Raw genomic sequence first — 27405 nt, 5'->3', positions numbered from 1 at the left:
TAATAAAAAGGAAAACACAGTGTGAACTGTCAGATTAGTATTTCCACACTTGCCATTTGCGTGGCTGTCACCAATTCCCACATGTAGTCACCAGGACAGCACTGCTCCTGACACACAGAGTGCACTCAACATGTGTGCTGTTACTTTGCTCAGACACTCTGGTCTGCACACCCTGCTGTAATCCATCAGGTGCTGAACTGTGGGTTGCAGAGGTGTCCACCCTGAGTGATCATAAAACTGCCTTTTGCAAAGCAGGCAAAGACAGCAGAGCATAAAATTGGAAGTACAAGCATAGCTAGATCAACAAACCCTAAATAAAGTTTTAGTCTTCATCAATCAAATCTTTGATTTTATTAAAGACTCTAGATGTTACCTTAGTAAATGTACAAAATGTTCTAAATGGCGTAATTTTTTTAAAAAATGAACATAACACCCCACCAACAGAAAGACCTGAGAAAGGTCTGCCTTTCCTTTTTCCATACAAACTTAAGAGTCAAGAAAACTTAAATCCTAAACCACATTTTCCTGAACAAATGATTTTTAGTATGGCTCATCATAAAGAGAAAAATTTGCAATAACAATCCCATTCAAGGTTGTAATTTTCCATCAACTACTATTATGGGTGATTTGGAATTATGAATGATATTTTTAATATTTTTTTCCTGGATTAAGGAAACGAGTACCTATTACTTTCACTTAAAAAAAAAAAACTACAAATGCATACTATGACTAAAACTAGGATCACATATACACCTGTATTCTTACCAATGGGTATATTCTTGAGTTTCTAAGGCCTGTCTTACTCACGTTTGTTTCTAGCACCTTAGCAGGAGCCCTGGAACATAAATGTTGGTTGAAGTTAATAAATGAATCCATACAGGCTCGTTTCTAATCCCCAGGCATAAATCAAGCTACTTCCTTAAAATGTAATCTCTAGGAAAAATTCACAAAAATAAATGGGTTTCCTTAAAAAAATAGGACTTTTTTAATGCAAGAAAAATAAATGAAAAAGGTCAGTGACAGGGAGAAACAGCACAAGAAAACTCACAAAGAAAACATGTTTAATGGAAAAGTGATGGCACACAAAAGAAACCACTGATACTGTTTATGTAAGAACTGTGCCCCACCCAATCCAAAAGAACACAAGGTGACTCATTACTTAAGCACAATAAGACCGTTAGAGAGAATGGTCTATTCAAGGAAGGTGGGCTGCACTTCCAGCTCCCTCCAGGTAAAGTGCTCAACAACCCAACAATAATCTTGGCTTGTTTTTCTGGCAGCTGAAGCAAGAAGAGAATTCCACTCCACTGCACAAGAGCTTCCATTTTCTGATTTCACAAGCTTAATTCTGAATACATCACTATCTCCCCTTCCTCCAATGCCAAAACACTCTGAGTCTCAAGAGCAGTATTTATGTCTATGCCTAGCACAGGCTCCCTGTGAACTGGGAGATCTGCCCTGAGCACGGGGGACCCCGGCTGGAGCACATCTACTCCTCACCCCTGAACCCATAGCAACTGATGAGCCTCTACTGCCTTCCATCACCTTCCCATACAGCTCCCTCCAGACGGGACAGTCCAGGTGGGCTCTGATGTTCCCACCACAGGATATGCCTGATTTCCCACTTGGGCGCTGTTATCTTGCTATTCCCACAGAATATAATGCCATGCCCTTCTATTCTTAAATGTCCATAAATATGTCTATACGCATGTCTATATGCACCACTAAGCATGGCACTGGGGCCATCACATCCTGCCTATCTACCCAAAAGATAGCACACACATAAAGGCAAGATGACCTCTTATATTTCTGCATATAATAGGTCCCCAGATCTTTAAAAAAAATTTTTTTTAACTTTATTGATTTATTTTTGAGATAGAGACAGAGTGTGAGTGTGGAAGGGGCAGAGAGAGAGAGGGAGACAGAATCCGAAGCAGGCTTCAGGCTCTGAGCTGTCAGCATGGCCCGATGCGGGGCTCCAACTCACGAACTGTGAGATCATGACCTGAGCCAAAGTCAGATACCCAACCGACTGAGCCACCCAGGTGCCCCCAGATCTTTAAATGGATAAAAGGAAATTCACCTGAGGCAGCACTGTGTCATGGATCTAAAAAAGGTAATGATTTAGCAAAATATAATAAAACGCAAAAGACCACAAAAAAATACATTCTAAAATCATGCTATGATAAAATGAATCTAATATACAACAAACCATTCTATACCCTGAAAGTCTTAAACATACATAAGTATGTATCAATACATTGAATCAAAGGAGTTTAGAATAACAGAAAACCACACATTTAAGCTATTTATATCTTTGAAAGATGACTTCTATGTCATTCAATCAGAATTTATTTAGACATTCTGGTACCAACGTTTACAGTAACATTAGGGTCAAGGTAAGAACATTTACCTCCCTAGTTATCATTCTTAAGCCTACACTGTTCATCAAATATTCTCTAAAAATGCCTCCAAATTTAAGTTGGAACAATAATTTTTACAGCTGCAACAGTTTTACACTATATTGCACACCTGAAACTGATGTAACACTGTGTTAACTAGAGTGGAATTAAAAAAACTGAATAAAATGTAAAAAAGAGTCACAACACAGTTTTTGTCGGAATTCCACAAGCAAGGACGTATGTATGGCTTACTCTGTATTGTAACTAATTTTCTTTTTCACTTATTTTTAAAAGTTTATTTTTTTGAAAGAGTATGTGAACAGGGGAGCGTGGCAGAGGGAGAGAGAGAACCTCACAGGCTCTATACCGCCAGCAGCGTGAAAAATCTAAATTATTTAGATAAATAGAGGCTTGAACCCACAAACTGTGAGATCATGACCTGAGCTGAAGTCAGACACTCAACCGACTGAGCCATGCAGACACCCCTATTTTTTTTTTTTTTACTTTAGAGAGAGACAGTGTGTGTACAAGAGAGAGCAGGGGAGGGACAAAGGGAGAATCTTAAGCAGACTCCACACTCAGCACACAGCCTGACTCGGGGATCCCACAACCCTGGGATCATGACATGAGCAGAAATCAAGAGTCAGATGCTTAACAGACTGAGCCACCCAGGTGCCCCTGATACTCTTTAATAGCACTACTGAGATATAATGCACACACCACGCTGATATAGGAAACAAAGGCAAATGAAAAATTAAATTTCCTTACTGACTACAGCCCATTGACAAGTCCTTGAAACAGGTAGAGTGACATTCCTCTAGGAATTCAATGACGACACTTCACTAAGGGCAAAAGGTTATCTTAACGGACTCCCCAGGATCCTGTAAGCCTACTCTAACATAGAAAAATTCCTTTGGAAACCTCTTTTATCACCACCTTCCCCACCCCCCCAAGAAACATGTTGGCAATCAGCCTCCAAGCTCATATGGCCCAATGATGTACATCTGAAGGGTTTCAAGACTGAGTTTTTACTAACAGTAATAAATGACCTTTTCCTAACAGCAGCTAGCCCCTCAAGGTCCTGAAAACCTGTTTCCAAAATACCTCAGAGACTATCCCTAACCCCCTCCCAACCTGATGGTATATACTTAGTCACTCTTCATAACCCCAGTGAAGCTCTTTCTGCCCACAGGTCCTGTCCCTGTGTTTTAAAAAAACAAAAACAACCCCCCCCCCCAAAAAAACTCCACCTTTTGCACCAAAGACATTTCAAGAATTCTTTCTTGGCCGTCAGCTCCAGACACCTTTCCCCACCACTCTAAAACCGCATCAATACCATTTGCTCATTTAAAGTATACAATTCGGGGGTGCCTAGGTGGTTCAGGTGGTGATCTCACAGTTGTGGGTTAGAGCCCCAAATTGGGCTCGCTGCTGTCACTGTGGAGCAGATTAGGATCCTCTGTCCTCCTCTCTCGCTTGCACGCTCTCAAAAATAAAAATATTCAAAGTGTACAATTCAATGGTTTTTAGCATATTCACAATGTCTGTGATATTATTCAAAGTTAAATGTTGTGACCAATGTAGAGATCATGAAAACCTCCAGAAAAGACAGGTTCACTAGGCCTAACAAGAACACTATAGTTTTTCAAAACTGGTTCTTTGCAGGAGATCTGTATTTTATAAACATACTTAACACAATGTTAATATACTCCATATATTTCTAATTCCTATATTTATTCCTAGTTCAGTCCTAGGAATAAATGTAAATGTAAATGTAGTTTCACAATGTAAAGTGAAACTAATATTAGTCTAAAACAGAAGTATTATTAAAACCAGAGCATACAAGTTGATGAATGCATATACCTTAAATTTAAATCCATTATTCAGTTTCAACTAAAGAGATATTATTGCTTTATGTGTGCCACACTTGGGGCATTCTGTTCCCACTTGATGAAGCATTTAGCCCACATACTCAGAGCAAAGCAGTGTGCACAGTCCTCCTCTGTGAACAGCAGTGCCAGTATAAATTAAAAAACCCAGGGGCGCCTGGGTGGCGCAGTCGGTTAAACGTCCGACTTCAGTCAGGTCACGATCTCGCGGTCTGTGAGTTCGAGCCCCGCGTCAGGCTCTGGGCTGATGGCTCAGAGCCTGGAGCCTGTTTCCGATTCTGTGTCTCCCTCTCTCTCTGCCCCTCCCCCGTTCATGCTCTGTCTCTCTCTGTCCCAAAAATAAATAAACGTTGAAAAAAAAATTAAAAAAAAAAAAAAAACAAAAAAAAACCCAAAGCAGCATCGCATCCCCATCACAGCCATCAGGAGGGCTCTAACATCTTTTCAAAGCACATCATCACTCTAGGATCTAAGTGCTAAAGTTGCAACCACAGTTTAAAATAGCTCAACTGTTGTTCCTGAATTAGCTACATGGACTATTTTGTTACAAATCTTCACCAAATTTTATTAAAGTCAAGGATTAACACTGAGAATAAAAACAAATACTTGCCGTTCCTTCACATGAGACCAAAGTGTCTTCTTTTCTCTTGTTCATTTGATCCTTGGCCTGTATGTATTCAGCTCTGGCTAGAGATCAACTCTGGACTTCCCAGAACTATGGGAAGCTGACACGACAGCTCTCCCCCAAAAAGCCTAACAAGGAAGCCCAGTGCTTTAAATCTCAAGTACCAAAGTATGAAAGTAATAAAAGACCAAGTGTCAAAAGAGTTAAGTAGTACTGTATATGATAGATTTGGGTCTCTCTTTTTTTTTAATGCTTATTTACTTTTCACACACACACAGACACACAACAAAATGAGAATGGGCCAGGAGCAGAGAGAGTGGGACACACAGAATCCAAAGAAGGCTCTAGGCTCTGCACTGACATCAGTCCGCCCAATGTGGGGCTTGAACTCAGGAACTGTGAGATCATGACCTGAGCAGAAGTTGGACGCTGAGATGACTGAGCCCCCCAGGGTTTCTATTTGCAGCCATACAATCAGCATGTACTGGCAGCTTACTTGTAAAAGCAGGAAAGGGGCAGACTTCACCCTACCAAGTTCTACTATTTCAAATAAATACAAATAGCAGTGGAAAACTGTCTTTATTCAACTCTATAAAATCTCTTCAAGAATATTCTTTACCTGTGGTCTCATTTTACAGGACCCAACTAACACAGGGTAGACACACACCACCATGACACAAGGCCAGTCTTTGATCCATCAACTCAAACTTTTCCCTTTTTATGGGAAAAAAGAGTGAATAACAACATGGCTTATATAAAAAGCTGTAGGACCAAAGTCTTACAGGATTATCACATGTTAACTGAGAGCCATTTTGCATATCCTTAATTACAAACGGTATATATTTTTTCTTTTTTACTCAAAGTAGTCATATCTCATTTTCCATATCCAGTATAAATTGTTACTTTACAGATAAAAATGGTCGGTGAATGTATCCACAAGTGAGGTTAGGAAGTGAGTACCACATTAGTTCATGTTTTCCTAGGATTCCACCCGGCTATGAATCATAGTTGTCAATGACACACCATGAAAACACGTACAGATAAGTCCTATTCAAAGCAAGATACCGCTCCAAAGTTCAGAAGCCCAAGAACCAGAGTATGTACAGTAAAAGTATTACTAATACAGATATCGTGACTTTCCTTAGACAAAGTTTCTTGTTGATCTGCTCCCTAGCTGTAGCAGAAAAGCAGGCACACTTCCGGACAGTGAGATTCACTGGTTTTATTACAATAACGGAGGGGTGTTACAATTTATTGTATTAAAATCTCTCTCAAACCCCAGACTCCTATGCTTTTCTTGGATATGATCACCGTGAAATTTTACGTTAATCCAGAAATTTTCTAAGCAGCGCAGGCATGTTTAAGTGGCGGGGGGGGGGGGGGGCGGGGGGGGGAGGTGCACAAATACAAATTTGGAATAAACAAGTGAAAAGCTATGGAGAAAACGTAAATTCTATGAGATGAACATCGTGCTTCATCAGTTGGAGTCACAAAGGAAAAACCCAAGAAAAGAATCTCTGGCTAATCACCCTTTTATTCTGTTTTAAAAAAAAAAAAAAAAAGGAATTTGTCCTGTCCTTCAACATGGTATTTTTTCATTTGCTACGTGAAACTAGTGTGCATTTCACAAGGATTTTTACAGGCAAATTTGATATTAGCCATTCCTGTTCATTTCAGCCCGGATCATGCCGCCTCTCGGTACCGTCTCTACTCTGTTTCAGCTCCTTTGCGACCTCCTCTAGCTTGCTGTAACATCCACACAGATGCCACTTACAAGCCCTGCATTTCCAAAGTGCTTTCCAGGCCCGGTCACTGACTTCTCTGCCACACCTCCCTCGCCCTCCCCGCTCGCTTCAACTAAACGCAGTGATTCTGCTTCTCCAACATACGATCGGACCACACAGTCGCCGAGCATTGACAGAACGTTCAATCCCAAAGGTCCCCGACTAGGGGGTTCTCGGTTTGGCATCCCCAGGCAGTGTCCGTCGGGCTCCGGGCGGCCTGGGTCACACACTGCATGCCTGACTCCCCACGTGTCTTATGACTGGAAACAGCGCTCATTCTCCAAGCCCTTTTCTCCTCTGAAGCAAAGTGACCCTTCTGAATTTCACCGGCGGGCCATATTCACGCCCAGTTTACACCGAGCCTCACGCGAACGTCCTTTAAAAACAAGCACCGTTTCCTGCCGTCAGGACTGTGACAGCAACTCGCGGGTGACACAGGATCAGGGCGTGACGAGAAGAGGACACCCACTGCACTAGCTCCCTTGCCGCAGAAATAAATTATGCGGACAAGTGCCGGACGTAAAAATAAGATAATCAATATCATGACTCCTGCTCTTAGCACTAAAGTTCCCCACCCCCCCTCCCAAATTCACTTCGGAATCCAGTTCACCCTACGCGAGTCTGACGTTGAGAAAAAAACGAAACACACTTTCAGTTATCTCAACAACAGCAGATCTTCCGGAGGGCCTTCAAGCTCCCCTGGGCCAGGAACGATCAAGAAATGACACTCTCCCCGGAGCAGGAAAAACCAACTTCTCCAGGAGCACGGGAGAGCCGCCGGGCTCCAGGCCGCGGCGCCGCCGCCCAGAGCGCACATTCCAGAGCTCGCCGAGGTTTGGGCCCGGCTCCCGCGGCGCAGCCACCTCAGGAAAGCACGCCACGCACTTCGCCCGTGCAGCTCCGCGCGGGACTGGGGGCGCGGACCGGGACACGGGGCTGGGGAGGGACGCGGCCGGGCGGGTGCGGCGACAGTGGCGAGGACGCCTGACAGGTACCGGGGGGCGGGGAGCCGGGCGGCGGTCAGGCTCGGAGCCCGCGGAAACCGACGGCGGGGCGGACCAGTGGCCCCGGGCGGTGCGGAGCCGGGGTCCCGGCGGGCACCCGACCCCGGCCCGGGCGGGGAGCCGGCACTCACCCAGGCCGGCAGGTCGCAGGCGCGCACCCCCAGGCGCACGGCGCGCTCCTCGTCCTCCAGCAGCGCCAGCGCGCGGCACAGGCGGGTCGCCTTGAGGCCGCGGCTCCTCCGGCACCACACGAGCAGCCCGAGCGCCAGCAGCACCCAGCTGAAGCTCAGGCCCAGGTAGCCCAGCGCGTACACCGGCAGCAGCAGCGCGAAGCTGCGCGCCAGCTGCGCCAGCAGCCCCGCTACGTCCACGCTCAGCGCCGCGCCCGGGGACTCGGCCCGGGCAGCGCCCGCCTCGGGGCCGCGGTCCCCGGCGCCGCTCATCGCGCAGCGCTCGCGTCCCTACCCCGCCGCGGCGCCTCAGCCCGCGCACCAGCGCCCCTCTGAGGGGGCCGCGCCGCCGCTACCGCCCGCCCGCGCTTCCGCCCGCGGGCGGCGTACGACGCAAGCACGCAAGTTGGGCGGGGAGGCGGCCGGCCGCGGCCCTGGGTCACCACGCGGGGTGGGCGGGGGCTGATGGGTGACGTCATCATGCGGGCAAGCCCTGAGGCTGGAGTGGGCGGGGTCAACGTGAACGTCACCGCGCGAGGTGGGCGTCACCGCGCGAGTTGGGCGCCACCGCGGCGGCCGGGCGAGGCCCTGGACCCGAGCCACGGACTCACGGTGGGTGGGCGGGGCCGGGCTGCTACCTCATCGCGGGGGCGGGCGGGCGCCGTAGGAGGCGGGAGTGGGTGGGGCTGGCACGGAAAACACACTGGGCGTACGGGGCGCCGCTGAGACGGCGGGGTGCGTCGTCACGTGGGTGGGTGGGGTGCCGCTGTGGCGGCAGGGCGCGGTCCTGCATCTAGGGCGCGTACCTACGCTGCGTGAGCTGCACCTACCTGCTTACGCTTCCGCAAGGGCGGGTAGGTGCGTGACCGCGCGGGGAGGCTGTGGCCCGGCCGGGCGCCCAGTGGCCGCGTGACCTTGGGGGCATTCTCTGGAAGGCTTTTGTGGAACGAGAAGTGCACGTTCCAGCGTGTGTCTTACACTTGCCCACTTTCCGGAAGTTCCTGTTTAATACACTTGTAAGATGTTAAAAAAAGCGAAGCGCACTTCTGATCGTTGCCGTTCTGGTCGTGCCGGTAACGCCACAGCGTGAGGATGCTTCTCTGGAAATCTCCCAGCTGTTCTAGAGCTGTGAAAAATGCAACAGGGGAGGTCTGGTTTTTGTGTATGTAAAATGAAGAGTTTTGGCTTGAATATGTGCCCGAGGTGAATCCAAGCACCTGCACCCCCTTTTATTTTTTTGAAGTTTAGTGATTTACTTTGAGAGAGCGCACGGGAGCAGAGGAAGGGCAGAGAGGCAGGGAGAGAATCGCAAGCTGGCTGCACACTGTCAGCGCAGAGCCCGCCCCGGGGCTCCAGCTCTCAAACCTTGAGATCACTACCGGAGCGGAAACCCGGAGCCTGTTCCTGACGGACTGAGCCCCACCCCTCTGCCCCCTAGCGCCTGGGCTCCTAAGTAGAATGCTTTGTAGTTTCCTTGAAAAAATGTTGACCTCCTGCTCACTCCCTGCTTATTTACAGAGAGAGGGAGCGCGTGACAGGGGGAGAGGAGCAGAGGGAGAGGGAGAAAAATCTTAAGCAAGCTCCATGGTCAGCGCAAAGCGGGTCGGGGCCCAATCCCACGACCCTGGGATCATGACCTGAGTCCAAGAGTGGGACGCTTAACCAACTGAGCCACCCAGGCGCCCCCAGACTCCCTGCTTAAAGTACTAGTTTAGACCCCACTTGCCATTGCTGAGGAGAAACCACAGCCCTTGGTTACTTTATTTTCCAGTAAACTCAATCAGGGTAATTCCTAGTTAAGCGTTTTTGAGCATATGGAGTTCCAAGGAAATTTTAATTCCATTTATAACAACAAAACTAGTTTTTTCCCTCTTCCTCTTCAAATCTTTGTGACTGGTGACCTTGATCATTTTCAGGAAGGGCAGGGACTTCACTGATGAGAAATAGAGCACACCTACATGTTTTTAAGCTTTTGATTCAATGTGTACCTCATGTGACAAGTTCTTCCCTGCCATATGGCAAGGGTTCTGGAATAATAACTTGATAACTCTGTCGCTGCAGGGTCAAACCGTGGTGTCTTCAGGACAAAAACCTTGACAGACCGCTTTGTGGTGCAGATAAGAGAGTAAAAGCCATAAAGGCAAAGAGGACTGCCAACCGAAGGCTAAACTGCCACCACAGCTCCGTTAGACACCCCAAATCAAAGATTTGCTGCCAACTGGAGCTTTTTGAGTGGGGGGAAGCATTTGCACGCATTCATGGCTTTGCCGCAGTCTCATTAACAATTCAACTTTCAGTTCCATGAGGGCAACGACCATATTTATTAAGTTTATCATTATATTTCCAGGCTAGCACAGTGCCTGGAAGAGCAGGTACTGAATGAATAAACAACACGTCTCTTCGCCCCTTATCTTCAGGTCCAAATGGAATTACGTGTGTGTGTGTGTGTGTGTGTGTGTGTGTGTGTGTGTGTGTGGCCATGGAGATACGTAAATATATCTCATTTCAGAAACATTGCTCTAGGGTCTGGAACAGTCAGCTTTGGGCAAGGGCACTAAATCAAGCAAGGGACAAAGTGGTTTTCCGTTTCTTGCCCTTCACCAAAATACATTGTTGTAAATATACAAAGTAACAAGTCTCAAACCTTTTCCTCTGCAACAGCTAAATGTTCTAATGCCACCTCTCCCTCAAGACTGTTATAAGCTTATGACAGGTAATTACATCGTTAACATAGTAAGGGGCTGAGCTTTTCTGTCCTATGGTCTTCCCTCTAAAAAGCTGTAGGACCATAAAGAATTGAGTGGACATTCGCAATAGATTATTTGACCTGAGCAGCTTAGGGATGTAAAATGCACTGAAGAGAAAGTGTCCAGGCTGCACACCAATCAACCTCCCAGCCTCAGCTGCCTTCCTTCATGACCCCATTGAACTTCCGGCCACTTCCACACCAGCAAGGCAGAGCGCATCTCATTCTGTATGGAAGCTAATAACAGACCCAGCTCGGTTCTTAGGTTTTTGCTAGTATCTTTAACCCCCTCAGCTTCCTGGGATCTCTTCATGTTACCCGCTTCCTTACCTTCTGTGCTGATACTCCTCCAATGAAAGGCACTGCTTTCTCAGAGGAAAGAAGAACCTCATTGTGACTGATTTGGTAAAAAATGGTAAAGTTCCAGTCTCTGCCCTCAACTTTTCCAGTTTCAGAGAAAAGTGCTGCCTCCTGTTTAAGTTCAATCCGTTCTGCTTTGTCTCACATCCCCTCTCACCTAGGTCTGGGCCTTATCAACTATCCTGTCCACCTGTTCTACCTCTTCCTGTCCTCGCTCCTTCCCTATCACCTCTGCAGAAGTTTCACTGTAGAGGATGGGAGCACGTTTTGCCTCTCTTCCTTTCATACAGCTAACCGGGACTCTTTTTGCCCACACTCACCAAGACTCCTATTCCTGTCTCAGAGATGCTCCTTTGGTGACACAGCCACACATTCTTTACTACTCGAGCCACCTGAGTACATTTCTGTGTCATGCAACCAGAAGAATCGGAAAGGGCTTGGTCCTTTCTTGCTTACCCAGATGATTATAGACCGGTAGCCCTTTAATCCTGCCCTCTTTAAAATTTCCACAGAGACTTACTCTCCCCACCACGGAGGAGGCAGTGGCAAGTAGATTCTTCAGCCTGGTTATATTAGCAAATAGATGCATACATTGACGGTAATGAAAGTCAGCTTTCTTGCTGTTGGAGAAGATCTTACAAGCATGGAAACGGAGAGGCCAGAAAGAACCTTGATGTGATGGATTGGACTCGGAGGAGGTATGAACTCATGTGTTTTGATACATATGTATAAAGAGGCCTAAAAATATTTTCTATTTTGGGGCGCCTGGGTGGCTCAGTTGGTTAAGTGTCTGACTTCGGCTCAGGTCATGATCTCACAGTTCATGGGTTTGAGCCCCGCGTCGGGCTGTGTGCTGACAGCTCAGAGCCTGGAGCCTGCTTCGGATTCTGCATCTCCCTCTCTCTCTCCCCTCCCCTGCTTGAGCTCTCTCCCTCTTTCTCTCTTAAAAATAAATAAACATTAAAAATTAAAAAAAGTATATCTTCTATTTCTGTCTGCTGAGAGTGTCCAGAAGCAATGGTACCCCAGTACCAATAAGCACAAATAACTCCCACGTCTTGGCTTCTAAATACTATTCTCCAATAAAAGGAACCAGAGATCTCTGGAGAAATAGTTGACTTCAGGGCTGGAGCAGTGAAAATACAAGATAAGCCTGGAATATTTTGTTGTGCCAGAAGGTAAGAAAATGCTCAAAGAATCACATAATGTCAAAGGACATGGGAGGCAACTTGAAGGGCTCTTGCTGATTAAGTCTGGGACTATCTGAGCAGCAGAATCAAGGATGACATTGGCAGATTACAAGCCAGGGAGTAAAATAGGAACCCATGAGCCCACACTGATGTAGATGAATGAGCGAGTGATGAATGCACAAAAAAATAAGCCACTGGAGTCAAAGAAATGGAAAATCCCCACTTAGTCATTGTAGCATAAGAGTGAGTTATCAACGGAGGCTAAGGACGGTAGGTGAGGTTTGATAAGGAATAATGCTAGAATACTTTCTACAAGATACTTACCAGTTTAAGGGAAAGAGGAGCACAGCAGCATTTCTGGGACATTTTGCCAGAGAGCTTGAGAAAGCTTGACCCGAGTATAGGGACTCGGGGGACAGATGCCATGTAGGGTCCCCATGTTCTTACTGAGGAATTAATTATTCCAGATTGCAAGAGACTGGAGAGCCACAACAACCACATGCAACGTGTGTTCCTGTGTGGGATCTGGGCTTTGGGGACAATCTGTGGAACAAAGGGGTCTGTCATTTGGACAGTAGAGTTGTATCCATGTTGACCTACTGACTGGAGGGAGGGTTGTGGAGCGGAGGCTGTCCCTGTTTTGGGGACACAAACACTGGAGTGTTTCGGAGTGATGAGTAATCATACCCGAAGTTCTTTGTCAAAGAATTCAGGACAAGTCTAATGATCACAGGTAAGTGTGTGTGTAGACAGGTAAATAACTGCTGGGTGACAGACAAGTGGAGCACGTGCTGGGTGGTTCGTGGTGGGAATCTGGGCGACGAATGGAGTGCTGTGTACTTGCATATTTTCTCTAAGTTTGAAATTAATTTGAAAGTCATTTTTTAAAGTCGTGTTTTGATCAAATGGCCAATTCAAAATGCGGATTTGATTGAATCTCTTCTGCGCTTGGTTTCCTTTGCTCCTATTCATGACAACAGAGCTTGCCACACTTGACCCTCCTTCTTGCCTCGCCTCCCGACCTAAGGTCTGCACTGCTGCTCATCCCTGCCATACCCTGCTGTCACCTGTCTGTGCCTGTATACCTGCTGTTCTCTGAGTCCGGACTACCCTTCTCTCTCTGTCCATATGCAAAACTCCGGTTCATCTTTCAAAAAACAATTTGTATATCTCCACCTCTGGGAAAAATTTTGTGATGTTTCCCTCCTCGTGTTAATCCTGTCTGTACCTTATGCTCATGATTACGCTTTTCTGCTGTATACCGCTCAGCCCTTAGGAGCCTGGAGGCAGCTCTGTGCATGTGACGGGGAGCCCTGATATTCTTGGGGGAAGTCCAAATGAGGTGGTACACATTAGAACCCGCAACTGAAGCCATCTATCAAGTCACAAGCCCCATGTCGGTTTCTGTCGCTATTGAAGATGATATTTGCGTGGCCTCACTGGGTCCTCCGCTCAGGTCTCATGAGGTGAAACCAAGTGTTGGCTGAGCTGTGGCCTCCTCTGGAGACCTTCAGCTGAGACCCCTCCCAAGTTCATTCAGGGTGTTGGCAGATTTCAGTTCATTGCAGCTGTAGGGCTCAAGTCCCTGATTTCTGCCAGCTGGCAGCCAGGAGTCACCTTCTGTGTCTCCCACTTGCCCCTCCTTCGACCCCTCCTAGTGTGGTAGTTTGCTTCTTCTTCCAGGACAGTAGGGGTGTTTCTCAGATGTATCACCTTCTTTGGAAGTCAGGCCCACTCACGAACACCTCCCTTTTGACCAATTAGTCAACCGATCAGTAACCTGACCATAGGAGTAGATCCCATCACATTTACAGGTTCTGCTCACACTCAGGAAGAGAGAGAGTTAAACAAGAGCATGGATGCCAGGGACTGGAATCTGAGACCAGAGTTCTGCCTACCGCAATCTCTTCATTGATGCAAGTGCTCCAATTATGGCTTCATACCGTAGCAGATAATTTATAGATTTATGAAAGGAGGTTCTAATTTTGGTATCCCACCTATTTCCATCTGCCCTAAATGCTTATAATTTAGGTGCTAACATATAACAATAATAAACTTGTTAATAATTAACACTGTGGGCTTAGTTTGCCACAGGCGATGTTCTGGGTACTTGGCACAATTGCTCATGTGATCCTCACGACTGCTCTACGGAATTAGGCACCTTATAATACCCATTTTACTGAAGAGCTAACTGAGGCATAGGTAGTAAAATAAACTGCCCAGGTTCACACAGCCAGTGAGAGGCTGATCAGACTTCTCACTAGCACATTAGCACATAAATTGACTCGCAGGTAGGTTTTGTATCATACCCACATACACAGACGTTACAGTGACACGAAATTTAGCTGACCTGGAAAACCAATGAGTTTGGGACAGGAAAGTTCTTGACTTCTGTAACAAAGTTGCTTATAACTGAAGAAATGTTTTGTTTGTATCATAACCTGGAATTACAAGTTGGTTTACAGTCTAGTGAGGGAGATGGACACGTGTTCAAATTCTAGAAAAGTGGATGCAGTAGAACTGTAACAAACCATTTGGACCGAGTGTGAGCAGGGGAGGATCTGTGCAGGGTTGCTGCAGTGAAGGCTCCAGGGGGATTGAGGCAAATCTGGCTGGGGAAAGGGGCAGAAAAGCAGCTTTGTGCAATGGGGCTTCACAGTATGCAGAGCCCCACAAAGCCCACCCCTGGCTTCCACTCATCTCCAGCCCACCTTTCCTTCAGCATTCTGGTCCCAATTTTAATGACTTACCATTGCCCAACAATGCTTTAAATCTTCACGTCATGCCATTCAAGGCCCCTCACCACCTGGCCATGTTCCCTTTCCAACCTCCTCTCTGACCATCTCACGCCACCCCATGCCCCCTGCCACCCCCACACATACCTTTGCTAGAGACCTGGTCCGCTCCACACCGAGGCCGCTCGCCACATGGGGCTTTGAGCACGTGAAATGTGGCTAGTCTGAACGGACGTGTGCTGTAAGTGTAAAATATACACTGGGTTTTGAAGACAGTGTAAGAAAAATGTAAAATAACATTTAAATACATATGATAAAATGATAGCATTTTGTATGTATTGCGTTAAATACATTATTAACTTTGATTTCACCTCTTTCTTTTGCTGGATAATGTTTTATGTGGCTCACATTCTATTTCTACTGGACAGCACTGTCACAGGTACCATTTCTGTATTTCCCAGAAGCCTCCAAAGCCTTCTTCTCTTTGTGCTTGTCCCCATATTTGTGTTCCCCTCAAGATGTTCTTTCCCAGCCTCTCTTCCTGGGAAGTTGTGCCCTTCCCAACCTCAGTCCTTTCTTCCAGACAGCCAGCTGTCAGCTCCTCGCTCACTGCCTTTTAGCAGTAGGTCTCATGGGTTTGTATTATCTAACAGCTGTTTGTTTGTCCTAGCAGTCACCAATCACCAGCTCCTAGAGGTCCAGAGAGTGTTTATGTAGCTTTCTATCCCTAGCCCTCTGTCACTTCCCAAGTCATCAAGTGAACTTAGGAAGGCATCTATTGAATGAACACAATAAAAGAAAGATTATATGAAAGGTAACTGCTCGTCCAATGAGTTACGTAGAAAATGATTATTTTAGGAAGTCGGAGGAGAGAAAGACTGTTTTCGCTCCCGCTATAGCCCCTTATTCGGCAAATGCGGTGGGGAGAGTGTGAGAGAGGAGACAACATTTGCCAAGCCTGTGAATATGGTGCATCTGGGGAGCTCTCGGTCATTCTGTTTGCTGATGAAGGAGTGTAGTCCGGAAAGAGAGCCAAGGTGGAGATGGAAGCAGGGAGTGAGCTGCAAAGGGAGCTGCGGGGAAATAAGGGGCAGGGTCCACACAGGATTATCGTGAGTCTGGTTTCACCTGGGGGTGACGGAGAAGGGCTTAAGGGCCACATCCAGGTTGGTCGTGCGGTGTGCACGACTTTGTCTAATGCTGTGGCTGTGACTTTATCCTGATGTTCAACAGAATCTGAAGCTGTTCCAGAATCAGCTGTGTTCTTGGCTTACAAAGAGTGACACAGTGGTTAAGAGAATGGACTTTGGCATCTGACTATCCACCAGCCTGGCTTTGTGAATTCAGTCAAGTCAGTTAACCTTTGTGGCCTTCAGTCTCCTCATCGGACAAACGGTAACATGCCTACCTCACGGGGATGCCACGAGAATTAAGTGAATGGTGAAATGGAAAGTTTTAGTTTGGTGCCTCACTCAGAGCAATTCCTAAATAGATCATTGGTACCACTGAGACTGCCTTTCCCACCTTCCTTTTGTGTTATGTTCTTCCTAAGTGCTAATGAGTGAAAATGAAAAAGGTAGTAGTGATATGCCCAGACCAGAGTGCAATTAAATAGAAAAGGCTTTTGGGATCTGTTATAAATGTCTCTAAGGCAAAAAGCCTGGTAAATGGCTGGGACAAAGTAGATAGACCCATAAAACTGTAAGCTGGTTCCTAACAGTATGTGGTTCAATAATACGACATCTGCTAAACAAATTTTGTATTTACGGGAAAGCATGATATCACAAGCACAGACTATTAATAACATGCTCACTGAGGTACTTCTTAACGCATGATTTGAGAGCGTGGTGTGCATGAAAACATGAGTGGAATCTTTTCTTTCTTTTTTAAAAAATGTTTTATTTATTATTTCTGAGAGACAGAGACAGAGCACGAGCAGGGGAGGGGCAGAGAGGGGGGGGAGACACACAATCCAAACCAGGCTCCAGGCTCTGAGCTGTCAGCACAGAGCCCAATGTGGGGCTTGAACTCACAAACTGTGAGATCATGACCTGTCAGCCACTTAACCCACTGAGCCACTCAGGTGCCCCAAGTGGAATCCTTTCTTAGTTACATTTGCATGCTAAACAAATCCAAAACAGTTTGTGAAAACACAGCTAAACATCAGCTATAACCTGCATCACTGGAATTGGACCATCCCTCTTCAGTCTTGAATGTTTAAGATCGGCTTTTATAGTAAATTTCAAAGAAAATAAGTCTGATAAAATAAGTCTGAGATGAAGAATATTTGTCTTAATGTTTCAGTTCTTGTCCCTTGTCTTTTGTAAAAAATCATTCTTTCAACAATTACATTTTCAAATACTTTATGATTCCGAGTATCTTACAGGGTGTGTAATATCAAATGATATATATGGGAAAATAATTTCTAAGGTGCAAAACCTTCATACACAGATGAAAAGCTCTTCTCTAATCTGTACATTTACTAAGTCGAATTTCGGGGTGCTTAATTTTCTTGCTTTTAAGACGTGGGACGTGAGATTGCTTCCTGATGCAGTTTCAGGACCCGAGAATACCGCCCTCCAGGCACCTGGTCGGTGGGCTCCGAGGATAAAAGGCCCCAGAAGATTGAGTTTAGCCGGTGAAGCCGCAGTCGGCTCAGCAGCCATGCCTCAGTTTCCTCGTTGTAGCTCCGCAAGTCCAGTGACCCGGCTCAGCTCCAGTCCTCCCAGCCTGGCCGGAGGGTCAGCCCAGTTTAGTCCCCGCGCCAAGGCCCGTGCCCCCTCACCCAACCGGACGCTGACCAGGCAGGGGACCCCGGCTTCGGGCCCTTCCTTAACGCATCACCGGGTGAGGCCCGCGTTGCAGGGGCGGGGGATGGGGTGGAGAATGGACGTCAGAAGGGCCAGCGATCGCTCGGCCCTCTGCTGCTTCTGCCTGTCAGTTGCTAGGCGCCGGGGAGGCACAGGCGCTCCGGGAACGGCCGCGGGGCGTTCTGGGATAGCGGTGGCCCGGCGCTCTTCCGCTCGTGCCGGCCAAGGGCTAGGGGCCGGAAGAGCGCAAGCACGCTAGGAGCAGGCGCGCGGCCTGCCGGGACAGCGGTCGTTCGGCGCTCGGTTGCTCGCGCCTGCCAGTTGCTAGGAGCCGGGGACGCCGGTCCCGCAGCCGCGGCCTGCGAGCGGCGATGGAGCCCGGGAAGGTGGGTGCGAGCGGGAGGCTCGCGGGGCAGGTCCCGGGGTCGCCCGTGGGCCCGGAGCGCACGGTTGTCGGCGTCCCGGCCTCCCTCCCGCCGCGGTCGCGTCGCGTGTTGGGTGTTGTAGAGTTGGTCCAGGGCGGGCTGTGGCAGGGTGTGCGCGTCGTCGGGAGCCAGGTGGTGGCGTGGACGGATGGAAGTACAGAGCGGTGGACTCTTGAGTGATGGGACGGTGTTGCTCTGCGGGGGGTCACCCCCTCCTCCTCTGACCTGCGTCGCGCCCAGCTTCCGAGGGCGGGAATGCAGTGAAGTGGCTGGAGTTTGAATTCTGGCTTCTCTACTTCCTTGCATGATGTCTAGAAAATGACTTAACAGGTCTTATTTTGTAGTTCATAAAGTTGGGACATTAATAATAGCAACTTCATAGGTGTTTATGAGGAGTCAATGGGATTTTGTAATAAAAGTGCTTAGAAAGGTGCTTAAAACAGTGTTACTAACACTCGGTAAATTTTATTTTTCTCGCGTATTGATTCCTGAGCAGTAAAAGATGAGGGTTTTAGTTTGCATGCATTTCCTACTTCTCCTTCTTTCTCTTATTTTTGTTTTTTCGTTTATCATTTACCTCTGCAATGTTAACTAATATGCTTTAAAATTTTTTTTTTTAATGTTTATCTTTATTTTTGAGACACAGAGAGAGAGACAGCAAAAGCGGGGGAGAGGCAGAGAGAGAGGGAGACACAGAATCGGAAGCAGGCTCCAGGCTCTGAGCTGTCAGCACAGAGCCCCACGCAGGGCTCGAACTCGTCAACTGGGAGATCATGACCTGAGCTGAAGTCGGAGGCTCAACCGACTGAGCCACCCAGGCACCCCTTAACTAGTATTCTTTATATTTATTTTGTGTTATGTCGACTTTAGATAGTATCTTTTAACTTTCCATTGGTTAGGATTAGGAAGTTAGTATCCTATGCTACCCTCCATCTATTTTAAAGTCCACCAACTTCCTGACCCCTGTCATCTTCCATACCATTCTCTTATATTTTCATAAGTCATTCTTAACCTACATTCTCTGATTTGTTTGTAGGTTGATTTTGAAATAGGAAACCAATCCACACTGTGATACATGATTAATACATGAGTAGTATTTATTGTGGAACTTAGTAATGTGAATGCACCAACAGAGAAAATGCAGTCGTGTATCCCTCAACTCCTGCTGCTCAAGGAACTATGTTCCTGGCATCAGAGTCACTAGATCATATTTTCTTACTTTCAATTAATTGTACCACACGTAGTTTACTTCATATTTGGAGCATGTCTTTCTTAAATGGTTCTTTGGTTTTCCTGTAATTTGTATTTGCCTTCTCTTTGGCAAAAAAGAACATATCCCCTTTTTCTTAACCTTACCACTTACATATTTTAGCTTATTAATCAGTCATATTATCTGTTTAATAAAATCTGCTTTAAAAGATTATTCTCAGAGTTCTCTGACTTCTGTTCTAATCACGGCTAATTTTTTTTCTAGACCTTTTTAGAGCTATTGTCTGGGAATTTCTTTTATGTGTAATTCTGGGTTAGGTCTACTGTTTTTTTTGGATCCAGTGTCATCAGCTTTCTTGAAATCCCCCTTTCTCCCCTGGAGTAAATCCTCAACTACCTTTTTAAATGAGAGTATGTAGGAAGAAAGTCTTTAGTATACTGATACGCTTGCTTGAGACTTTAGCCTAGCATAGAATTCTAGGATCAGAATTAATTTCCCTGGGACTTTGAAGGCATTCTGCTTTCACCTTCTAGCAACCAGTTTGGCTGATGAGATATTTTTGTAAGTAACATTTTCTTTCTTTCCAGAAGATTTAGGATCTTTGTGGTGTTCTGAGCATATATGGCAATGTGTTTATTGTGGGTCTTTTTTTCATTCATTATTTTTGACATTTGATTTTCCCTTTCAGAATGAAAACTCAGGTCTACCTTTACTTCTAGGACACCTTTTTCTTTCTTTCTTTTTTAATGTTTCATTCATTTTTGAGAGAGAGAATGCGTGTGCTCATGTAAGGGAGGGGCAGAGAGCAAATCCCAAGCAGGCTCCTTGCTGTCAGTGCAGAGCCTGACACGGGGCTTGATATTACAAACCACGAGATGATGACCTGAGCTGAAATTGAGAGCCAGTTGCTTAACTGAGCTACCCAGGTGCCCCCAGGACATTTTTTTCTATTCTATATTTACTTCTTTCTGTTTTCTCCATTCTCTCTGGAACTCTGATTCAGCTGTTAGATGTTGAATTCGTGGCACATATTTCCCATCTCCTTGACTTTATGTTTTCTATATTCTGGTTTCTACAACTTTAATGTTGACTCCATCTACTTAATTGTTAAATCTAATTTAATTAATTAATTTTTAAAGCAAAGAACTTTTATTACTTGTTACAAGTAAAGGGATAGGGAGCATGGTCTCCCCTTGGGGCAAGTGCAGGAAGCTTTTTTAAATTTTTTAAAACTAAAAAAAAAAAATAAAAAATTTAATTCCCATAGAGTTAACATACAGTGTTATATTAACTTCTAGTGTACAATATAGTGATTCAACAATTTCATAAATTACTGAATGCTCATTAAGACAAGCACACTTCTTAATCCCTGTCACCTGTTTCACCCATCCCCCCTCCTGCTAACAATCAGTTTGTTCTCTGTAAGAGTGTTTCTTGATTTCTCTCTCTTTTTTCCCCTTTTGCTCATTTGTTTTGTTTCCTAAATTCCACATATGAGTGAAATTATATGGAATTTGTCTTTCCCTGACTGAGTTATTTCACTTAGCATAATACTCTGTAGTTCCATTCATGTCCTTGCAAATGGCAAGATTATATTTTTTTTATGGCTGAGTAATATTCTATTGTATATGTATACATTTTTTCTTTTTAAACTTTTTTTAATGTTTATTTTTGACAGAGAAAGACAGAGAGAGAGAGAGAGAGAGAGAGAGCATGAGCAGGGGAGGAGCAGAGAGAGAGGGAGACGCAGAATCCAAAGCAGGCTCCAGGCTCTGAGCTGTCAGCACAGAGCCCAATGTGGGGCTTGAACTCAAAAACTGTGAGATCATGACCTGAGCCGAAGTCTGACGCTCAACCTACTGAGCCACCCAGGCCCCCCCCCCCCCATATTCATCAATCAATAGACACTTGGGCTGTTTCCATAATTTGGCTATTTTAAGTAATGCTGCTATGAACACTGCGGGGGGGCATGTACCTCTTTGATTTTTTTTTTTTTAATTAATATTTCTCTTTTTTTCTTTGGGTCATTTTCTTTATTTTTTTTTCTTACAAGATTTTATTTAAATTCAAGGTAGTTAGCATACAGTGCAGAATCGGTTTCAGGGGTAGAATTTAGTGATTCTCACTTACATATAATACCCAGTGCTCATCACAACAAGTGCCCTCCTTAATGCCCATCACCCATTTAGCACATCCCTCACCTACCTCCCTCCGTCAACCCTCAGTTTGTTCCCTGGAGTTAAAAGTCTTTTCTTTCAGGGTCGTTTTCTTTGTTTATTTTTCTTGAGTCTTGTCTTTCTTATGTCATTTTTTTTCTCAAATGCCTGATTGAGTTTTCATATTTTTGAATGAAGCACCAGATTAATTAAAGTTAAGTTTTTTTGAATAGTAGGGGTTTGCTTTGCTCGTTCCCTCTGAGTCCTTTCCCAGAATTGTTTGTAAAACCCTTGTTCTTAACCAGTGAGTTAGGATTCCAGAGCATGAAGATTCCTCAGGCTCTTTACTTCCCCAAACATTTAATTGTCAGACATGTATTTCCCTATTAGATCTTTTCTCTCCGCTGGCTTTCTGTGATCTTGGATGACATAGTTCACCTAGTTGATCACATTTTGCATTGCTTTGGATTATTTTGGGGGTTTTCTAATACATATTTGTAAAATAAACATTTCAAAGTAGCAAAAGCAGCTACTGAATACCCATATTAGGTTCTCATTTGCAAGTTGGTCATTAACTTTTTAGGAAGTTAATCTCCTGGTTATTAGAACTTAGTCATGTGATTATTAGAGTGCTGAAGAATTAGCGTATTTTGTTCCATAAAGTCAAGGGAAGGATAAAGCCTTCATGAAGTGATTGGAATAAAATTGTACTGGACTTTTTGATGTTGTTTAATTTTTTTTTTTAATTTATTTATTTTGAGAGAGAACGCAAGTGGGGAAGGGGCACAGAGAGAAAGAGAGGGAAAGAGAGAATCCCAAGCAGGCTCCACACCATCAGTGCAGAGCCCGATGTGGAGCTGGAACTTACAAACAGCGAGATCATGACCTGAGCTGAAGTCAGACACTTAACCGACTGAGCCACCCAGGCGTCCTGATGTTGTTTATTGTAACTTTACCATGTACCAAGCTCTTCTTTGGGTTTGTGTCAGTATGTTTATTTGCTGACATCATAGCTATCACTAACATTACAAGTTTTGTGTTCTTTATTTCTGCTAGGATCATACCAGGGTTCAGTATTGTGTAGTTATTCTTAGAAAACTAAAATTTAATGGCATGTTTGCTGACTACCCCGATAAGGGTAGTGACAGTTTTCAGTGACAGTTCTTTAAAAACACTTTAGTTTGCCTTGCTTCCAGTGTTTATGACTTTTATTTATTTCAGTGCCCAATGAAAATTCTAGAAATTTCTAAATTTTTCTGTTACATACCAAGTAATTGGTAGTGTGTGAGTTTATTATTGTCATGAAATTTATTAATCATAGCTTGAAATGTGTAAACATATATATGTAGATATATATGTTTATATTTAGGTTATCCTTAGAAGAAAATAAATTTCTACTTTCTTTTAAATGTTGTTATGTATTAGGAATCGCCATGTTCCAGCCATTCACTTAATGGTAACTGCTGTTAACTGTTCAGACAGGTGTGGGGCTATTTCATTCTGTTTTTCAAAAGGCTGCATGTTCTAGGGCAAGTACACTGAGCTCTCTGAGAATGGTCCTCACTAACCCACTTACGAGGTTCTCCTGCATGAAGAGCCCTAACATTTAGCGGCTCCTGGCAGCCTAAGGCCACATCCCTGTGGTGGCCCAGCCCCCCGGGGCTGCTGTCTGGCAAAGCTCAGGGCGGTGGGAAGAATGGTCGTTTTGCCAGCACTTGGATAGGCCTGCCTCCCCTTCTCGTACATTTGCAGTTGTGCACCCTTCCTCTGTCCCTTGGAGATGTCCATGTGTGTCTGCAACCCAGGAGTGTTTCTCCCTAGGACCTGAGAGCCATCCTGGAAATGGAACCCTCAGGAAGGATGAGGCCTCTGTGGGAAGGTGGGCTGCTGAGTTGCACAGCTGCCTGCCTGCAGACACAGCCAGCCTGGCTGCATTTACGCAGACCACCCCTGGGTGATTTTCCCTGCCCTGGCTGCTCCTTTCAGGGCTCCCAGCGCCACCCCCCCCCCCCCCCCCCCCCCCCCCCCCCGTGGGAATGGAGCTCGGCTACCCCCTGCTGTCAGTGGTTTGTCTTTGACCCTCTCCCTACACTGATCTGCAATCCACTCCAGAAGGAACTCAGTACATTTTGTGGTTATAGTATACTTGGGCTAGAATCTTAAAAGTGATTGCTTTGTATTTATTTCTAATTAGCATACTTATGAACTATTGTGAATGATTTTTCTATTTCCCTAATTTTCACACCAAGATTTTTGGTGGCTTATCCACGAATAACTATTCGTTTTTCATTTGTACTACGTTAGCTTTGAATCTGAACCTTACAGGGGTGCCTGGGTGGCTCAGTCAGTTAAGCATCTGACTCTTGGTTTCAGCTCAGGTCACAATCTCACGATTCGTGGGTTTGAGCCCCACATCAGGCTCTGCTCTGACCACACAGAGCCTGCCTGAGATTCTCTCTCTCCCTCTCTCTCTGCCCCTCCTCTGCTCTCTCTCTCTCTCAAAATAAATAAACTTAAAAATAAAAAAAATTAAAAAAAATCTGGACCTTACAAAAATTTTACCTTTTTTTTTTGTACCCTCAAAGCAGTGTTTCTCAAAGGGAAAATAAAATAATCTGGATAAATCTCTCTTGTTGTCTACAGAAAACATCCTTGAACAATTTGCTTCGTGAGTTTCTTTCATTATTCAAATATGTCTTGCACGTGGCAGGTGAACTGTATATGGGCCTATGGAGGAGTCATGTTGCTGTGTGCTCAGCCCCTGATAGGGGCAGCCTGCCAGACAGGGACACTTCAGGGGAAACTGCTCCATTGGCAGCTAGAAATGTTGGGCAGTGGGACTAGACATTGACACGGGGCACTGGGTGGCATGGAGAAAGGTGGGGAGTGTGTGTTACCTACTCTTATGAAGTACCCAGAAGAACACATACTATAATCGTTTATAGGTACATTTAGACTAGGGAGTAATTAAAAAAATTTTTTTTAATGTTTATTTATTCTTGAGAGACAGAGAGAGAGAGAGAATGAGTGGGGAAGGGGCAGAGAGAGAGGGAGACACAGAATCTGAAGCAGGCTCCAGGCTCCGAGCTGTCAGCACAGAGCCCGATGCGGGGCTCGAACTCACAAACCGTGAGATCATGACCTGAGCCGAAGTCAGACACTTATCCGACTGAGCCACCCAGGTGCCCCAGGAGTAATTTTTTTAAAAGGTCTGTATTACTAATGCCTTTCCTTCTAGTAGGTAGTGATTTCTAGCACGTCAATGACTAATTGCCATTGACTTACATGGCCTAATAAAAAAAGCAGCTCACTAGAGCGACAAAATTCGTTTTTTAAACTTTAAAAATTCTAACTTTATAATTTTCTTTTTAGAGAAGAACGAAAGATGATACTTGGAAAGCAGATGACCTCAGAAAACACCTCTGGGTAACATGTTTTAAAGATTTGGGTTGGGGTCCTTTTGGACCCTGGATGGTTTCTTGACAGTTTTATTTGGTTTTCAACACAGCCTAACTTTGCTTATGTGTGGCTCATTTCAGAAGCATTCTCGACTCAGAGATAAAGCTGTATGGTTAATAGCTCTGGAACTGTGGGGGGAACGGGGTTGCCCAGCCCAGCGTCCCACCAGCTCCATCAGGTTTCTGTTAGGGTTCAGGGCGTGTGCCGTGTGTGTCTGTGCATGCGCGTGGTAGTGTGCACTGTGGGTGCGTATGTGTCTGTGTGGTTTCTCTGTGAGAGTGTGTGTGTGTGTGTGTGTTATGTTTGCATGTGTGTATTTGTGTGTGCACGTGTGTGCGTGTGTGTGTCTGTGTGGTGTGTGTGGAAGGGTCTTGGGCTGTGAAAATTAATTAAAGGAAAAGGGGGTTGGGAGGCCAGCACTGGGGGGGCTCAGGCACCACCACTCCACTGTCCACTGCAGACCCGATGGGAAGAGATGCACCTTCCACGTGATACTATTTTGCCAGCCCGGCAGGAGGAAGGAAGGTCTCCTCCTCCCCCGGCGACAGCTCAGCTCACGAGCAGCCACCACACTTCGGGCTCCCAGTTCACCCCTCCCGGCTCCCCCTTTCCTCTGTGAAAGAGCCTCCTCTCCTCTGTTCTGCAGAATCACCTGTGGTTTTGCCACAGCTTAATTGTCCCAGACGGCAATTCTCTGCCGTTCCTGAAGAAACCCATTTTTGCTGGTAAAATAACTGGGGGTTTTATCTTTAAGATTAATGGGGTGAGATCGAGACCTCCTGAGAGTTTTATCAGGGAGAGTGTCCTTGTTCTTTGAGTGGGACCCAGGCTGTTGCTGTCTCAGAGACTTTAAGACACAGTTACAGTATGCCTTTCTTTTTCTTTCTGTTCGGTATAGTATTTCAGATTTGACTTGCCAGCAAAAGTGAACGTCCCTTGTGAACGGGTGCCCGTTGCCAGTCGTAGAAATGCTCCATCACGTTCCGCTTACTGTGGCCTCAGAGACACGTCTTCCAGGCCCATCTTGCTGGGATGGAAAGCAGGGGAAGCTAGTGTGAAGTCACCTCAATGAGCAGGACTCACATTCCGGATTCTGCTTTCTTTCTCTTGGTTTAGGCCGCACACTCAGGTAATCCCAAGGGAGATAAGAAGCACAGAGAAAAGAAGCTTCGTAAGGAGTCAGAAGTGGACTTCCCTGAAGACAAAGAGCAAAAGCATAGGGACCCAGACCGAGACACCAAGCACAGAGAGAGGCCTGCTGAGAGAGACGGTCACGCGTCCAGAGAGAACCCTCGTGGGGACAGAGACCGAGAAAAGCCAAGGGAAAGGAAAAAGGACTCCAGAGACCGGGACAGAGAAAGGCACAAAGAGAAATACCGAGAGCAGGACGCAGACAAGTCTCACAGTCGAGGAAAAGACAGGGACAAGGACAGAGAGCGCAGAGCGAGGAGGGAGGAGCTGAGGCAGACGGCCCAGCACAACCTGCTGGGCTGGCAGCTCCCGGAGCCGGCGGAGCGCAGGGCGCGGGCAGGTGTGTGTCTCTGCCGCAGGCGGCCCCGCTTCAAGCCCCCCCCCCCCCCCCCCCCCCCCCCGTTCGCTGTGTCTTGTCCGCATTTCTCCGTAAAAGAGCTTCCTCAGAGCGGTTGCTCACTCATCATCGTGTTTCCTCTCGTGCTTTTCTAGACGGCTGAGCTTGGGCCTTGAAGGCGTAGGCCTCTGGTGTGTGTGTGTCCTTTTCACTGTTTTCTTTTCGATATTTTAAAAACTCATTCAGTCAGTGAAAGGAGTAACACAGTTTCTCATTTGCTAGAGTTTTACTCTTGAAACTCATTAGATCACCCAAGTAAAGCTGAGTCTACATTGTAAATAAACAAATATAGTGCTTTTTATTTATTTATTTATTTATTTATTTATTTATTATTTATTTATTTATTTTTTTAATGTTTATTTTTGAGACAGAGACAGAGCATGAACAGGGGAGGGTCAGAGAGAGAGGGAGACACAGAATCTGAAGCAGGCTCCAGGCTCCGAGCTGTCAGCACAGAGCCCGACGCGGGGCTCCAACTCACGGACCGTGAGATCATGACCTGAGCCAAAGTCGGACGCTTAACCGACTGAGCCACCCAGGCGCCCCAAAAATAATGCTTTTTGATAAGAATACCTCAAAAGTGTCAGTTTTATTGTAAGTAAGATTTAAATGTTTTTGTCTAAATTTCCAGGATTCTAAGGTGAAGGTGCATGCCCCCGCCTTAAAATGGAAGTATTGTATTTTTTAAATTAAACTAGCTGACATAAACAAAAAGGAACATATTTATTACTATTTTTTAAAATCATGTTTTTTTTTTTTTAAGTTCATTTATCTATTTTGACAGACGGAGCATGTGCACACACGAGCAGGGCAGGGACAGAGAGAGAGAGAGAATCCTAAGCAGTCTCCGCG

At 45.7% G+C, this 27405-nt stretch overlaps 2 protein-coding genes across 6 annotated transcripts in view; one reads left to right on the top strand and one right to left on the bottom strand.

The window, feature by feature from the left end:
- ESYT2 (extended synaptotagmin 2) overlaps positions 1–8260 on the bottom strand; it is an 83217-nt gene extending 74957 nt beyond the window's left edge. For 2 of the 4 annotated variants that reach the window (XM_086685124.1, XM_086685132.1), the window contains exon 1: positions 7836–8260. In XM_086685124.1, coding sequence (XP_086541250.1) covers positions 7836–8147 — 312 coding nt within the window. In that variant the 5' untranslated portion in view covers positions 8148–8260. The remainder of the gene's footprint in view (positions 1–7835) is intronic. The other 2 variants (XM_086685137.1, XM_086685146.1) reach the window with 2 other exon arrangements.
- Positions 8261–17956: 9696 nt separating this feature from the next.
- DYNC2I1 (dynein 2 intermediate chain 1) overlaps positions 17957–27405 on the top strand; it is a 59059-nt gene continuing 49610 nt past the window's right edge. For both annotated transcript variants that reach the window (XM_086685113.1, XM_025929660.2), the window contains exons 1-3: positions 17957–18101; positions 24879–24932; positions 26082–26496. In XM_086685113.1, the coding sequence (XP_086541239.1) occupies positions 18087–18101; positions 24879–24932; positions 26082–26496 (484 nt within the window). In that variant the 5' untranslated portion in view covers positions 17957–18086. The remainder of the gene's footprint in view (positions 18102–24878; positions 24933–26081; positions 26497–27405) is intronic.

The sequence above is a fragment of the Puma concolor genome, chromosome A2 (genome assembly GCF_028749965.1).
Source record: "Puma concolor isolate L17-30 chromosome A2, mPumCon1.1.hap2, whole genome shotgun sequence".
NCBI classification, from domain to species: Eukaryota; Metazoa; Chordata; class Mammalia; order Carnivora; family Felidae; genus Puma; species Puma concolor.
This window is presented reverse-complemented; position numbering and strand designations above follow the sequence as displayed.